General features: G+C 48.3%; 1 protein-coding gene across 7 annotated transcripts in view; it reads right to left on the minus strand.

The window, feature by feature from the left end:
- Nucleotides 1-3,326: 3,326 nt before the first annotated feature.
- The window catches only part of LOC135188352 (RNA-binding protein 12-like), a 55,492-nt gene continuing 42,361 nt past the window's right edge, over nt 3,327-16,457 (minus strand). For all 7 annotated transcript variants that reach the window (XM_064167742.1, XM_064167746.1, XM_064167741.1 and 4 more), the window contains 9 exons: nt 14,631-14,729; nt 13,448-13,534; nt 13,287-13,346; nt 12,732-12,865; nt 12,069-12,123; nt 11,939-11,990; nt 10,684-10,817; nt 6,762-6,998; nt 3,327-4,476 (listed from right to left, as the gene is read on the minus strand). In XM_064167742.1, coding sequence (XP_064023812.1) covers nt 4,360-4,476; nt 6,762-6,998; nt 10,684-10,817; nt 11,939-11,990; nt 12,069-12,123; nt 12,732-12,865; nt 13,287-13,346; nt 13,448-13,534; nt 14,631-14,729 — 975 coding nt within the window. In that variant the 3' untranslated portion in view covers nt 3,327-4,359. The remainder of the gene's footprint in view (nt 4,477-6,761; nt 6,999-10,683; nt 10,818-11,938; nt 11,991-12,068; nt 12,124-12,731; nt 12,866-13,286; nt 13,347-13,447; nt 13,535-14,630; nt 14,730-16,457) is intronic.

The raw sequence follows: 16,457 nt of genomic DNA on the forward strand, positions 1-16,457 counted from the left end.
ACGGGAGGTTGCGTGGCTTCCTGAAATACCCAGAATGGTGCTATCACTTGGATTCACCTGAAGACAGTACCTCAGTTTTGGTAAAACAGGACCTGGGAAACTGGGAGCACATTTTACACCTGAGGTAGGGCACTCAGCTCACCAAGCAGTCTGGACAAAGAAGGGGGATGGAACATTACCTCCCACTGAGAAGCGACCTCTATTGGATAGTATGGCATAAGTCTGCCATGAAATGCCACCAATATTTACTGCCAGGTGTCCTAGAAGTAAAAAGGAACGATCTTGTTGAGCTCCCACGTGCAATAGGTGATTTTGACTTACACGAAGCCCTGAGGCTGAAATACCGTTGAGAGCTGCAAGTACAAGGGTGCTTCCTCAGCCCTGGCCAAGAGCAGGCTGAGACTTCCTAAGCGCTCTCCATGTTAACTGTGGAGATAAAGCAAGAGACGGAGGTGCAGAAAGCATGCACCAGCAGTAGGTGAGAACAGCACATTCTCTTGAGGAAAAAAAACCTGAGCTTGACCTGAGCTTTCGTCTACCTGGAGCAACAACCATGCCATAAATCCACATTCTAGCTACATCCAGGACACACCTCCCAACCTCTTCAACAAGACCTCCAGCAGTGGTCTTCACTGCCCTGGGAGTGTCTGAAATGAGTGGAAAAGGGCAAATCAACTGCTCTCCCACAGCTTTCCACCTGGGCTCATACCCATGTAACTCCTGCTCTCAAGTGACAACCACAGGACTTCTTGTGCTAGTTTGAAGCAGGCTAGAATGTTTTGGTGAGAACTAGATTACAGGCTGTGACAGGAAAACAACAGTGATGTCTACTTCCCTCATAGGCCTTGTAATCTGTTTTAGTTTAGGCAGCCCCTCAAGAAGAGAGGCTGCTTGGCTTCCTTCAAGAATCTACATAAATGCAAGCCAGCTGAGTGTTGTAGGCTAGATGCTGGAGTAATTCTTAAGAGATAGTCCAGCATTCTCTAGGTGAAGCTGTTGGCTGCCTGTGGAACCTGGGAGCACACATAGTCAAAACGAGGTTTGAATAAAAAACTAGCACAAACTCTTCTTTGGCATTGGCTCTAGGCTCACAGCCCTTCAAGCACAAGCTAAGTGCTAGTTTGGTGGCAGATATCATCTAGAAGGACCAGTCTAGTTGAGGATGTAGATGCAAATTCAGTTTCTGCTTTCACACAGGGTTGTGACCTACCAGCTTCATAGCCTGAATTGCCAGGGCAGTCTTCCAAATTATTCTCGCCATTTCCTGCTTCATCTGGTAGAGCAGGCAAGTTCTTTCTTAAGTCCAGAGCAAACAAACAGCTCACTGAAGGAGAGGACTGCAGGATATACATTCAGCAGTCTTAATGATTAACAGGTAACAGGACTAATGATAATGGACAACTTGCTCAGCTTTTGCAGCTGATCACACTCACAGAATCGCAGAACATTAGGGACTTTGAAAGTCCAACCTCCCTGCCAGAGCAGGATCACCTAAAGTAGGTCACACAGTAATCCATCCAGGCAGGTTTTGAATGTCTCCAGAAGAGACTCAACCTAGGCTAACCCACATGCTGAATCAGCATCTGGCTAGTGTGGCAATGCATCCAAACCCCCTCCCCCACACATGTGATCAGCATGGCAGCGAAGATCAGAAGCACAGGAAAAAGGGCAAGGCAGAAAACAGCTTCCCCCTTTTGAGGCTGTCAGCTGACACCTGAGCCCCTGTTATGGAGGGGGATTCTTATCAATTATTAATCACCCTCCGGGGCCACGTCACAGCCTATATGAATGTCCAGTTCTCCAGGGTCTCTGCCTGTGGACTCTGAGGCTGGAGTCCTCCCGGCTTGAGGGGAAAGGATAAATCTTCCCAGTCTCTGGGGAAATAGGTTTTCTGACCTTTTCTCCTGGTGAAGAGGCGATCTCTGCCTTTGGTGCTGCTGGCTTCTTCTGGATGCTGCATCCAGGAATCCTTGGCTGGCAGGATTTGAGGAGCAGAATATCGTGCTGTCTCTGGCACAGTTCTTCACAGCTAGCAGGCCATGTGTGTGTGCAGGCAATTCAGAGTCTGCTTCCTGGTTATCTCAGCAGCAGTGGCGCTTACCAGGCAGTGATAGGCAGCAGGCATGCAAAGTGTGCGCGGCTGCTGGGAGTCTGAGCTCCGTAGGTAAAGGCAGTGCAGATCTGGGCCTGATAACACAGTGGTGTGCAGATGTGCACAGCTGGCTGGAGACTATTGGCTCCTCATATAGATATATGCAGGCTTAAATGAGCTCTGCATCTAAGGTACACAGGCAGGTGAGCTGCGACTGGGTCACAGCATGAGGTCGGGGCCGCTGAGTGTCTGAGTAGCTGAGCTATGCAGGGTCTGTGCCTGAGGGTCCGAGCTGAGCACTTTGTTTACCTGTGCTCCCCTATTTATTGAATGTGAGCCAAGATTAATGGTCCCTTTGGCCACTAGAATGACCAATCAGGTTGGCAGTCAGCCAAACCTTACCATAATAGGCAGAAGCTGCTTGCCTGGACTCTCCCAAATATGGGGATCACATGGGCTTACCCCAGGGAAACACGAGGTGGGTGTGTGGGGGCTCACACAACCTGTTTACAACCAGGGGTCCTGGCACAAAAACATGTCCAGGCAAGGCAAGGTGTAAATAAGCCTCTTTTCGGGCCTACAGGCCCTCCATGACAGCCCCTTCCCCCAAGTCATATGTTAGGGGCAAAGCCCCAGGCCAGCACAAGCCTAGACAATCCAGAACCTGATGCTAATCAGTTTTCTGCCCTTTTTTTGGCATGTGGAATATGACCTCTGGCGTCCACAAGACACTTGGGCCATGAGCCAATATAAAATGGGCCTGCTAGAGAGCACCCTGGCTCTGCCTGGGGCTTTCTCCCCCTACACGTGTGGATCACACACTGCAGTTCCAAAAGGACTCCTTGAGAAACAAAGACACCAAGAGGACTTCTCACAGCTGGAACCAGCCTTGTGAGTATAGCTGGCATTTGCCTAAGTCTCTGGGGAATACCTTCTCTTGTTAGTAGGGGCAATCTACTGCTGGTGGATTCAATCATTTCCCAAACACTGATCTTTACACTGTTTGCACTGGTGCTTGTATCCTGTCATCCAACCGAGCAACCACCCTGTAAATTATCTTATACTAACCTTTGTATCAGCTATGTGGGTGCCAGAATCTTTAAACTAACAAATAATTTATATTTTAATTTCCCACCAGCATCCCTTTATTCATAACAGCTACTACTAAAGATCTTCCATAAAGTAAAACATCTATATGGATGAACAACAAAAAGAAAAGCCCAGAAAGGAACTGTTATGTAAGTCAAAGTAGATCGTTTATTTGTGGAACTGAAAGTGATGACCACTTGCAGTGCAATGACAAACCCATTTCCATATCCCTACCTTGAAATGAGCGATCAACTCCCGCCTCTCAAAACAACTGTGCTTTGCTATCTTGTGCCTGTTCTGCAGTCTCCAGACCACGGAATACACACAGTCCTGAAGACAAGGACACACCTCTTCGCAGTTCCAGAGTTATCTCATTTCCTAACTTCTGCAGCACGAAGAAGTCACTCAAAGCATCTTTATTTCAATGTTTCCAGCTTCTGTATTTTGAGAGTCACATTAATGCAACTCATTAGTCCCATCCCAAATTAATTAATGATTAATCCTCATTAAGTCCCCCCCAAAATAAGTACAGATAAGTAAAGTGCAGTGTTCTTAAACTGCAACAGTGTCTCCAAGCAAGAGGCCATCACAGAAGACATTTTTGCTGACAGAAAAAATGTGATTAAAATAAGATTACAAAGTATGGTCACTGAAGTGGGAAAATAAGCCTCTACATGTAAAAATAGACTGGCACTTTAGGAAGGCACAACAGGAACTACCTCAGACACCCAACCAAGAGGACTTTGTTAGCAGCCAGGACAGAAGGGTGCCCCCATTCCCAAAGGAAAAGCTGAGAACACAGGTAGGCACCGTCACAGCAAACATGTCTGCAGTGCACCTGTGCCAAGCTCAGCACAGAAGCAGCACTGTGCAAGCAGCTCTGGGAGCAAGCAGCAGATGGGCTGTGTCAAGCCATGCTGGATTGCTCCTGCTAGGTGGAAAACCAACAAGGTCCATTCTATTGTGACAAACGCTGCTGGCAGTTAGTGATTTTTTTCCCTATATACATTTCTCTCAGCTAGGAGCAGGAAAGATCAAAGACACAGAGCACAAGCAGGTGAGTCTGTGTGAGTGCTACCATTTGCAGGCAAGGAGCACTCAAAGTGTGTAAGGGAGCATGTGGGTGTAGGCAGCTTTCTTCACTCCAGTGATAGTGGTGGCCAGGGTCATGCTGCAATCTACATTGCCTTTACTTCTGGTGGTTTCACAGGTGGCCATCCCTGCCACTTATAGTATGACACCAGCTGCTTGGGCACTTCAGCCAGAACCACCTGGGAAAGTGCTTCCCGAGAAGCCTGCAAGGAGAACGAAGGAGAATAAATCAGAAATACTGCAGAGAAAGGATTCATTACTCCAGGGATGAACTCTCAGAGAACTCAGAGCAAGTCACCCCACCTGCCACATCTCACTTTGCTCCTGGAGTTCTTGCTGCACTTTCAGGAGCACCTGACAGTCTTGGTGAGCACTGTTAAAGAAAAATCACTCATTCCCACCCCTGCACTGTTCCCACCTCAAGACCAGGCTCATGCAGCCTTTACATGGCCTGGATGTGGGCAGGAAGCTGTCCCAGCCACTGGCAATTTCTCTTATTGGGAGTTTTCATTCAACTCCACTTCTGAACTCAACTCACTGTGCAGTATGTGTGAATGCCAGTGCCAGCTGTGGCAGTAGGGAGTCCATCAGGACTGCTTTCAACAGCAGGGAACCATAAAATGAATCACAGAATGCACTGGGATGGAGGTCATCAAGCGCAACCCCTTGGCAGTAAGCAAGGACAACTCCAACTAGATCAGGCTGCTTAGAGCCTCCTCAAGCCTGACCTTCGATGTCCCCAGGGATGGGGCCTCCACCACCTACCTGGGCAATCTGTTCCAGTGTCCCACCACCCTCACACTAAAGAGTTCCTTCTTAATGTCCAATCTAAATCTACCCTTTTCTAGTTTAGAACCCTCTCGATGAGCCCCATCAACTCCTGGGAGAAAATCCTTTCCCTGCTTAGAGACAGACAAACTCCCTCTGCGGCCAGCAGCCCTGGTACTGTCAAAACCTCACAGTCAAACAACCCCAAAATTCCACCAGTGGCACCACCAGCATTCACCAGGTGTGCATTCCTGTCCTGTTCAGTATTCTTCCCTGCCACTGAAGGGATTGAGGAAAACACCACCTGTGCTCCTCATCCTTCAACAGGTCACCCCAGAGCTCTGAAGTCCCTTTTGATTGCTTTTGGACTCCTCCCTGCAGCCTCATCACTGCCCATCTGCATGACCAGCAGTGGGCAATGGTCAGAGGGCTGGACTGGACCAGACTAGACCAGGGAGCTTCCTAGTGAAGTCCCCAACCCAGGCCTCAGGGAGGCAGCAGCCTGCCCTGTGGGATGGATCTGGTTGGCAAACTGGGCTCTCTGCTGCCCACAGAGGAGAATCACCTATGACAATCACTCTTCTTTTTGCTTACCAGAGGCAGACACAATGCTCACTCACCCCAAGCAGCCCCCTAGACGGACCTGCACCTTCACCCTCATTTGCCTGGCCCTCAAATTTCAGAGCCCTGTATCACAGAATCACAGAATTAACCAGGTTGGAAAAGATCAAGTCCAACCTATCAAGCAACCCTTCTGATTAACTAAACCATGGCACTAAGTGCCTCATCCAGTCTCCTTTTGAACACCTCTAGGGACGGTGACTCCACCGCCCTCCCAGGCAGTCCATTCCAATGCCAATCACTCTTTCTGTGAAGAACTTCTTCCTAACATCCAGCCTAAACATATCTGTTGTGTAAGGGCAAGTGGGAAGGCGGGGAAGGCCAGAGGGGATTCATCTGCTGCACCAAGCAGGGACCTGTTCCCATTCTCCCCATCCACAATACTCCTTAGCCTTCCCACCTCCTCTTCCATCTTTGCCACCACACTAAGCAGTTCATTCACCTGGTCGCATTGCACACAGCTGCTGTCTCTGCTGTCCTCTGGTACCAGAGACAAACTCAAGCACGTCCTGCAGCCCTCCAGGCTGCACACACACAGCAGTGTGCATGTCTGCCACCTTCAACTGGGTCACCATGCTCCTTCTAGTGATGGCATTCAGCCAAATGGAAACCACAGCAAGGCCCTCTGCTGGGAGGTGCTGACCACCAGTTGAGTCAGTCTCTAGAGCCAGAAGGAAGCCTGTGCCTTGCCTGCACACCCTCCCCACACTCCAGTGTCACTGCTCTTATGTATTGAGGGAGTTTAGCCACTGCCACACACTGTAACTGCCCATGCTAAGTCACAGCTGCTGCTGCTTAGAAGCTCACTCTTCCTGCTCTGGACAGGGGAGAGGGAACTGGGACACCCTTCTCTTTCCCTGTGTTTTTGTGACTTGGCTGCTTTAGGAAGGGTCCTGCAGTACAACCCTCTGGTCTGGAGCCTTTCACCTCATTGGCTTCGCTTCAGTCTTCAAACAGAGAAGATAATATCTCAACTTCCACCTGGAGCAAGCAGCTTGAAGCATGCAGCTTGCTGCCTTGCCTAGAGCCTGCTAACTTTTCAGATTTAATAGCTGCACATACACTGGCACTAGGACTCCTCAAGTTGCAGATGACTTACATTTTTGAACTGTCGGAAAGGCACAAACTGGACAATATCTCGTGCAGCTGGCTCTCCTGTCAGGGATTTCAGGACACCATCGTCTCCATCAAGGAACTCCATTGCTTTGAAATCAGCTTCCCCAACTCCAACAATAATGATGGACATCGGTAGCTTAGAGGCATTAACGATCGCATGCCTAGTTTGATCCAGATCAGTGATCTCTCCATCTGTGATGATCAGCAAGATAAAATATTGCTGAAAAACATGAGAAATCACCCAGTCAGGCAGTTAGCACCAAAGCCCACAGAACTGAGGGCAAACGGAGCAATCTCTCACTCTAAGGAAGAAATGAGTTAGTGCTGTTGATTAGACAAAACCAGAACACTAAAGAAATTTGAGTTCATTTTCATTTTTTTTCCACATGCAGATAACACTTTTCACTGTGCACTTCAGATTTCCTGGGCACTAGAAAATAAGACAGAGACTTAAAGTCAATTTCTGAAGAACAAATGCATTCTCTACAGATGATGGTGCTTGACAAGAGGGGTTAGAGTGATGGACCTGCTGAGAGTCCAGCTGGTCTACAAGCCAACAGAGCACCCCAGTTTGCTCTGAATACCAGCAAGCTGAGAAAGGAGAAATAATAACATTTGAGCAATGTGAACTAATGTCAATGTCCATCAAGTTCAGTTTGTGTCAATATATACAAAGAAAATACCCACAGCCTCTCCTGTAAGCTGGTAAGAGAGAACTTGAAGTGGGCAGATTTAGACTGGAGATGAGGAATAAATTTTTTAGAGTGAAGGTGGTGAGACACTGGCACAGGTTGCCCAGGGAGACTGTGGATGCCCCTTCCCGGTAGGTGGTGAAGGTCAGGCTGGATGAGGCCTTGAGCAACCTGGGCTAGTGGAAGGCATCCTGCCAATGGCAGGGGGGTTGAACTGGAGGAGCTTTAAGTTGTCTTCCAACCCAAAGCATTCTGAGTCACAGAATCACAGAAGGTTAGAGGCTGCAAGGGACTTGAAAAGATCACCCAGTCCAACTCCCCTGCCAGAGCAGGATCACACAGGAACACATTCAGGCAGGTCTTGAATTCATCTCCAGAGAGGAAGACTCTACAGCTCCCCTGGGCAGCCTGCTCCAGGGCTGTCACCCTCACAGGGAAAAAAACTTTTTCATATTTCCATGGAACTTCCTATGCCTCATCATCCACCACTGCCCTTGTGCTGTCCTTGGGCATCACCCAGCAGAGCCTAGATCCAGTCTCTGGGCATTCACCTGTACATCTTTATAATCATGCAATGAGGGCAGTTCTCAGGCTCCTCCGCTCCAAGCTCCAAGCCTCAAGCCCCAAGCCCCAAGCCCCAGTTCACTCAGCCTCTCCTCCTAAGGAAGATGTTCCACTTCATTATTTTTGTGGCTCTGTGCTGGACTCTCTCAAGCAGTTCCCTGAGGTCTTTCTTGAACTCAAGAGACCCAGAACCAGACACAACGTTCCAGATATGGCCTCACCGGGACAGAGTAGAGGGGCAGGAAAACCTCCTCTGACCCCCTAACCACAGCCCTTTTAATCCACCCCAGGATGCCCTTGGCCTTCTTGGCCGCAAGAGCATATTGCTGACTCATAGGCACCCTTCTGTCCACCAGGACCCTCAGGTTCCTTCCCCCTTCACTGCTAACAGGTCAGTCCCCAACCTATCCTGATCCCTGGGGTTGCTCTTTCCCAGGTGCAAGACTCTCCCCTTGCCCTTGCTGAACTTCATTCCATTTCTCTCTGCCCACCCCTCAGCCTGTCCAGGTCTGGCTGAACAGCATTACAGCCTTCTGGTGTGGCAGCCACTCCACCCAGCTTGGTGGATCAGCAAACTTGGCGACAGTGCACTCTGTGCCCTCGTCCAGGTCATCAATGAATATATTGAACAGAAGTGTCCCAGTACTGACCCCTGTGGGACTCCACTAGCTACAGGCCTCCAACTGGACTGCATCCCATTGACCACAACTCTCTGACTTCAACCAGTTCCCACCCACCTCACTCCCTGATCACCCTGCCCACACTGCCTCAGGTCAGCTGTGGCAGACAGTGCCAAGCACTTCACTGAAATCAAGATAAACCACACTCACTGCTCTGCCATCATCAATTCACCTGGTGATACCCTCATCAAAGGCTATCAAGTTGGTCAAACGTGACTGCCCCTTGGTGAAACTATATTGGCTGCTCCTAATGACCCCTTTTTGTCCTTGATATGCCTAAGGGCAGTGCCAAGGATAAGCTGCTCCATGACCTTTCTGGGGATGGAGGTGATGCTGACCAGTCTAGAGTTACCCTGCTCCTCCTTCTTACCCTTTCTGCAGACAGCAGTGACATTTGCCCTCCTCCAGTTCTCAGGCACCTCTCTTGTGCACCATGACTTACTGAAGATGGTGGAGAGTGCTCTGGCAATGCCCTGTGCCAGGTCCCTCAGCACTTGTGGGTGCATCCCATCTGGACACACGGACCTATGGATGTTCAGATTACTGAACTGTTCCCTGACCCAGCCCTCATCAACCAAGGAAAACTCCTCCTTTGTCCTGTCTTCCTCTGGTACCTCAGGAGTCAGGCTCCTGAGGGCAATCTCCAGCAGTATAGACAAAGAAGGCATTTAGTAACTATGTCTTCTTTGTGCCCTCTGTCAGCAGGCACCCACCGCACTCAGCACTGGGCCTACATTGCCTCTGGTGTTAGTTTTTCCTGCAGTGTATTTCAAGAAGCTCTTTTTGTTGTCCTTGACATCCCTTGCAAGTTTGAATTCCAAAGAGGCCTTAGCCTTTCTAATTGCCTCCCTGCATCCTCTGACAACCACCCTGTACTCCTCCCAGGTGCCAGCCCCTTCTGTGATCATCTGTAGACTCTCTTCTTCCACTTGATTTTGTTCAGCAGTTCCCTACTTCACTATGCAGGTCTCCTGGCTCCTTTTCTCAATTTCCTACTTTTGGAATGCTCTGATCTTGAGCTTGCAAGAAGTGGTCCTTGAATACCAACTAACTACCATGGGCCTCTTTGACTTCAAGTACCCTGTCCCATGAGATGTGCCCTAGCAATTGCCTGAAAAGGCCAAAGTTGGCCCTGCTGAAGTCCAAGGTTGCGGTCCTGCTTGGTGTTCTGTTCTTACAACACAAGATCATGAGCTCCACCATCTCACGATCACTATAGCCAGGACTGCCCTTGACCTTCACTGCTTCAACCACATCCTCCTTATTGGTGAGTATTTGGTCTAGCAGCACCCCGCTCCTAGCTGGCTTGTCCACCATTTGCATCAAGAAATTATCATCAGTGCACTGGAGGAACCTCCTTGATTGTGGCTGGCTGCATGAGTAGCTCTTCCAGCAAATATCTGGGTAGTTAAAATCTCCCCTGAGAGCCAGGGCCAGTGATTGAGAAGCTGCTGTCAGCTGACTGTAAAAGGCCTCATCAACTTCCTCATCCTGATCAGGTGGTCCATAATAAACACTCGCAACTGTATCATTCATGCTGGTCTGCCCCTTATGTTGCACCCACAAGCTCTCAACTTGCCTCTTCTCCCTCCCTGAACAAAACTAAATACACTCTAGTTGCTCCCTCACATAAAGAGCAACTCCACCACCTCTCTTTGTTGACCTGTCTTTCCTAAACATCCACAACCACATTCCAGTCATGGGAGCTGTCCCACCACATCTCTGTCATTGCCACCAGGCCATAACCCCTTGCCCTCATGTGGATTTCCACCTCCTCCCGTTCATTCTCCGTGCTGCATGCACTGATATGCAGGCACTGTAGGGAGCCAGCTGAGCATGCTGAGCCTGTGAACTAAGCTTGGGATCCTAAGGAAGGAATACAACAATGCTTTGTTGTTCCATTCTACCCTATCATGGACATGGAAAGCACACCAACCCCAGAGATCAATGGCACAGCACATGAACTCACTGAAGCAGCTCCTTGTTGTGCTGAGTGTGCTGCAAACCTCGCCACGTGGTTTATAATAGGAGAGAAATTGGTTGGCCCATAGAGACGGAGCTGAGGCAAGATCTGGCGGTAGGCATCCACTATTCCTTGGATCCCTGTAACACAAGGAAGAAAGCTGCCACAAGAGCCTCATTACATCCCCAGTTGTTACACAGCCATCAACTTCCAAAGGGCAAATAAGCAGCAGGACAAGAGCAAGCACACAAAGCACAAGGCTGAAACCAGCAGCTATCTGCAGAAATAGGATTTGCAAATTTCTCCCCCATTCTACATTGTTCACATCACTCTTTGCACTTCTAACATCACAAAGCTAATGGAAGCTGTGGGAAAAATAGTCCAAGGAAGGCATACTGATGACTTTGTTTACCTGTCCTTTCTACCTTGCTTACAGCCTGATCAGACAAGGTCAGGAGCTCTCTGGGACAGCTACATTTCACTTTATTTGAAAAGTCAGACAACAATCACTGAATCAAAATTCAAACATTTCTGTAACAGCATTAGCTTGCATTGTCCACCAGGCAGGTTTTACTGTGGTACCTCTCAAAATACTGCACAAGGACCCTTATAGGGCAAAGACAGATCCCAGTGAGGCAGACGATCAGAAAACACTTGGATTTTAACACTGAATCTCAGATCCGTCACATTTGTTTGCCTTAGACCAGGGGGAAAAAAAACAACCACACCAGAAAGAGAGTTAAATATGCTTGTTCAAGAACAATTCTTTGCCACTGCAAAGTTAGTTCTAAAAGGTCATCATCCTTCTTAGAGAGCAGCCACTGGAAATAGTGAAACAGTTGCTGCTAAGAAGATGGCTATAAAGAAAGTTTTTAAGACAAGCCTTTACATGTAACATCTAAGCATATATACAGAGCTGATAAAGTAACCTGACTGCCTTAGCAGATGGCTGCTGTAGAAGCACAACTAGCACAGACACTTTGCCGATCTGAATCCACAACCACCTGTGACATACCAGAAGTAGCCAAGCTGCAGCAACACAACACAAATTTCAGACTAACAATCAAATTAAATCTGGAGCCCTCTGCTGGAGCTTATGCAGACTGTGCGGGATTTTGCTTCAACACACAGCATGCAGAGAAGGGTAAATCTAATTTGCTGCATGTCTTGGTGCTCCATCTGTTTTTCAAGAGCTATGAAAGAAATACACAACTTCAAACAGCTGCTCCTCTCAGTGAAGTATTAATAGAGACATCCTTACCTTGACAGTAAGGGTTGCTGGGGTTGAAGTTCAGAGCAAACTCATGAGATACCTAGAAAAAGATACACCACAAACAGTTAGAGAATGCCTACTGGGACAGAGCAACTGCTCACTGTTGTGAAGGTCCTACCTGCCAGCTAGGAGGAACCTGAGCTCCAAACCCAAATGCAGGAAACAGTTTGTCCCTGGAGAAAAAAGGTATCAACAAGAAATGAGAAAGAACAATTCTTTAATAGCCTGCTACTCTTATTCCCAGAAAGCAGCTGAAGACCAATTCCCGTCCTAAGGAATGGGTACACTATCTAGCTCCCCATGCTCCCTAGGGCTTTCAGGCTTGGGCTTGACACCTTCAGAATTTCCTTCAGCGCAGCGTCCCATAGGACTCTAAAGATTTCTAGGCAGTGTGAGAAAAGCTAACCCAACCACAGCCCAGCTAAACAACAGTTGACAAGCACGTTCCCATGGCGTCACACAGGGAATCCATGTTTGAAATGCCCTGTCAGAAGCGAAGAATTAGTGAACAGCTACAGCAGCACTACAGAGGCCATAAACAGACTGACCTGGAAGGATAAACCAAGTGAACATGCCAAATTACAGAGGGCTGCCATTTCCCCTCCTGACAGTCACAGAAGCAGGAGAAAGCAGTAGCAGCAGCTGAAGGGACTTCCCAAGTAAAGGTAGCGATTCAATCACTGTAATGTTACAGCCCTGGCACAAGCTCTCAGACTTGATCACAGAGGCTTGCTGTGACGTTTTTGAGGCAGCGGCTAGAGCGGGTAAGATCACTACATACGTGTCATAATCCTGGACTACACTTCCCACACTCCAGATGGCAATCAGGTACTCATTTGTCCCATCTGGGCTGATGTAGTGAAGAGAACCTGGTGACCTGGGATCTCCGTTGGAGCCAGTGAAGTCTACACCCACCTAATTAGTCAAGATGATGACAAGAAGTCACAGATGCATCACCATAAGCAAAAGAACTAACCATACCAGAAAGAGGGTGAGACCTGGCCTGCAGAGCTCCCTTCCTTTCAGGCACATGCACCTCCGTGCAGGAACAGCAAACTGCCTGCATACCTTTTCCCACTGGGGTACAGGTTTAGGAAGCTGTAATCCTTTGCACTGACAGAAATTACTTTCTAAGGAACTTGAAGAAGCTCTCTAGTTCCATTAAAGCTGATACTTGATCACAAAAATTAAGAGTTTAATTTGAATTTTGCATTCTTCATTATTGCAGATCCACATTGTGCCTGCAGCCATTCACACTGCAAACAGAAGTGCTCACCACAACGTCGCTGCTCTTGTCCCATCACCTATCAAGATATGCAGCGGAGAAACAACTCACTGTGAAGTTAATCTGGCAGCCTCCCATGATATAGTCCAGAAATGAATAGTCTGTCTCAATCTGGAGGTACAGACACACAGTGTTACATCTCCTCCCCAAAAGAGATTTCATTGTAATCAGAAAATTAAAAGAAAGGCAAAAAAAACCCAAAATCTTCCTACCTTGAAAGACTTTACCCTAATAATGCCAGAGTTTTTGTAGCTCTTCTTCTTTTCTTTCTTCTCAGGATGAATGCATTCAAACTCCACCTAGGTAACAAAAGTGCGCAAAGAGCAAGTTTCAAAACACCTGCATCTACAGGAGGGCAGATAACTGGAACAGGACGGCATCAGGGTATCACACAGTTTCAGAGATAGGCTAATACCTGGCAGAATTCTGAAACATAGTTTAAAAAGGTTTGCAACTCCTTGGCTGCTGCCTGATGAGTTAAACAGGACGCTTGCCTTAGCACTGAGGAGAAGTCCCTCATCACTGTGCATGCAGCGACGGAAGTGTCATCCCATCAGACAGGAGGGAAAAGCTGATCACTGATACAAGCATCTCTCTTAACATAACCAAGTCCTTAGTTAAGGAAAGGCACTCAAAGAAAAGCTGGAAAGGCAAAATCTGGGGATGGAAGAGGCTGAAAAATCCTAGGCTGCAGGTCCCCAGGGGCAGCAGTTCACTGTTTTGTTTTGCTCACGTTAGTTCTGATTTCACACGGGCTAGGGGAAAAGGGAAGAATCTTGCACCAGTTTTGGGATGACAGCTACAGAAATCAAGTTTGTTGGCAACATGGAGCAGTTCTGGACTATGCCCTACATGCAGATTCACCTGCCTAAATTCAGATGAGACATCTCAGTGAGAATGAGTTTCAAAGAATTAGTTTTCATTGCAGACAGCAGAGAGAAACTGCCACCAGCAGTGAAGGGCTCCAGCTTGCTCTAAACTGGATGCTCAAGAAAACAAGGTAGGAAGAGTATCCCCTAGGAAACACTGATGCTCTCTGTTAGCTAGAGAGGCAACCACAGTGCTTGTAAGGGTGACCACTCATGGTGCACTCATGGTAAAGCATGACTAAGCCTTTTTAATTTCCGCTTGACTCAGCAGACAGAAAAGCAACCCAGTTGCTGGGAAAAGCAGCTAGCAGCCAGCAGCCTCAAGGACATTTTTAGGAGCAGGAATGGCAGCAGTACCCCAGGAAAACAGAGCAACAGAAATCCCACACCAGATTTTACTCTTCACAGATGCTGGCTAAGTAATACAGAGACAGAAAAATTCCCTTTTGGAGGCTACAACTCAAAACACATCAACGAGGTCAGCTTTAACAGGGGGGTATAAAGACAGGGGACTGTGGAAACTCACCAGAGAGCCATCAGCTGCTCTCTGCAGCTGGGCCAAGTGGGTCTCAAAGGTGCCTATCAGGTCATGGGAGCCATCGCTGTCGTGGTCTGCACACTGCACCTGCAAGGGGAGAGAGGCTGCCGTGGGCAGGTGCAGTGCAGGGGCAGAGTGGCAGCTGCCTCAGCGCCTGCCTCCCACAGCTCCACAGCCGCAGCAGTGAGCTCCTCATCACAGCTCAACTGGTGGTGTCATCCAGACCATTCACTGAGCTACCCAGAATCATTCTCATAAGAGGTTCAACTACTCACGCACATAAGCATGCACGGTAGAAGTTTCAACCAAAAGCTTCCTCTAGTTTAAACATAAGAGATTAAATGTGAGTTTGAGCATAGAGGATTAAAGAAACCCCAAAACACAGAACCCTCCAACACTTCACAGCACAGGTGTATAAATGCAGGACCATATAGGATAGGACATGAAACTGGGCTAATGAGAAGCAAAACTTTAAGCACTTTCTGAACAGTCTTATATTCTGCCCAGCAGTAGCACCGACTTACAAAGAAACTGCAATTTCATAGATTCACAGCATGGGTTCAGTTGGAAGGGACCTTAAAGATCATCTCATTCCGACCCCCTCTCCACGGGCAACAACACCTCCCACCAACACAGGTTGCTCAAGGTCTCATCCAGCCTGGCCTTCAACACCTCCAGAGAGGGGGCATACACAACCTCCCTGGGCAACCTGTGCCAGTCTCTCCCCAATCTCACAAGAATTTCTTCCTCATCTTCAGTCTCAATCTTCCCCTCTCCCAGCTCAAAGCCATAGTCCAAAGTTTCTCCCCCCAGCTCTCCTGGATCCCCTTCAGGTACTGGCAGGCTGCTCTAAGTTCTCCCTGGAGTCTTCTGTTCTCCAGGCTCAACAGTCCCAACTCCCTCAGCCTGTCCCCAAAGCAGAGGTTCTCCAGCCCTCTGATCATCTTGGTGCTCTCCTCTGAACCATCTCCAGCAGTTCTATGTCCTTTTTGTGCTGGGAGCCCCAGAACTGGAGGTAGTGCCACAAGTGGACTCTCAGCAGACCATAGGGGCAGAATCACAGCACTTTTCTCTGCATCTTCTATCAATCAAGCTATAAATACCTACTAACCAGCTATGGCTGAAGTAGCACGAAAGTTTTTGGAACTAGATAATACAGAAGAGCAATGCATTTGAAATTAAAGACACGCTAGCAACTACGGCTTGAAGCAAGCACAGTAAGGTATCCCCTGTCAGGAGGTCCCCAGAGACCAACCATGAGCAGCATTTATAACATGCACAATGCACACAGCTTCAAAACATGATTCCAGAAGCAGTCTGTGATGAGCTGCCTATTCCACACTGCAGTTCACCTGCCACAGATCCAAGAACTCTCCAAGATCTGCCCATAGTTACCAGGGACTGACCGTACTCCAGTGTGAGCCACAGTGACAGTGCGCTCCTCAGGACAAAAGGACAAGATGCAGCCATGTGTTACACCTCAGTACGGATGTCACACCCAAAGCCTAGGCATCCGAACTGGAGATAGGCTTCTCTTCTAGGACTACCTTAATTCACTAGAGATCTTCCACTGCTATCAGTGGGAAGCCAGCATAAGTCAGGTGAATTCTATCCTAGTCTAGATACCCAGCTGGAGATGGATTTCTGTCACAGTGCCAGCTGTTCCTCAGTATTGTGAGGAGGAATTCACTCCCTTTCTAAGCACCAACGGAACACCTTATCTACAAAGGTGATCAGTGTCATCTTCTTCAGCGACCATAAAGGCAAGTTGCCTTACCACATGTTCAGGCAACCCTGCATCATGTAGTTGCTTTA

This window comes from Pogoniulus pusillus, chromosome 29 (genome assembly GCF_015220805.1).
Source record: "Pogoniulus pusillus isolate bPogPus1 chromosome 29, bPogPus1.pri, whole genome shotgun sequence".
Lineage (NCBI taxonomy): Eukaryota > Metazoa > Chordata > Aves > Piciformes > Lybiidae > Pogoniulus > Pogoniulus pusillus.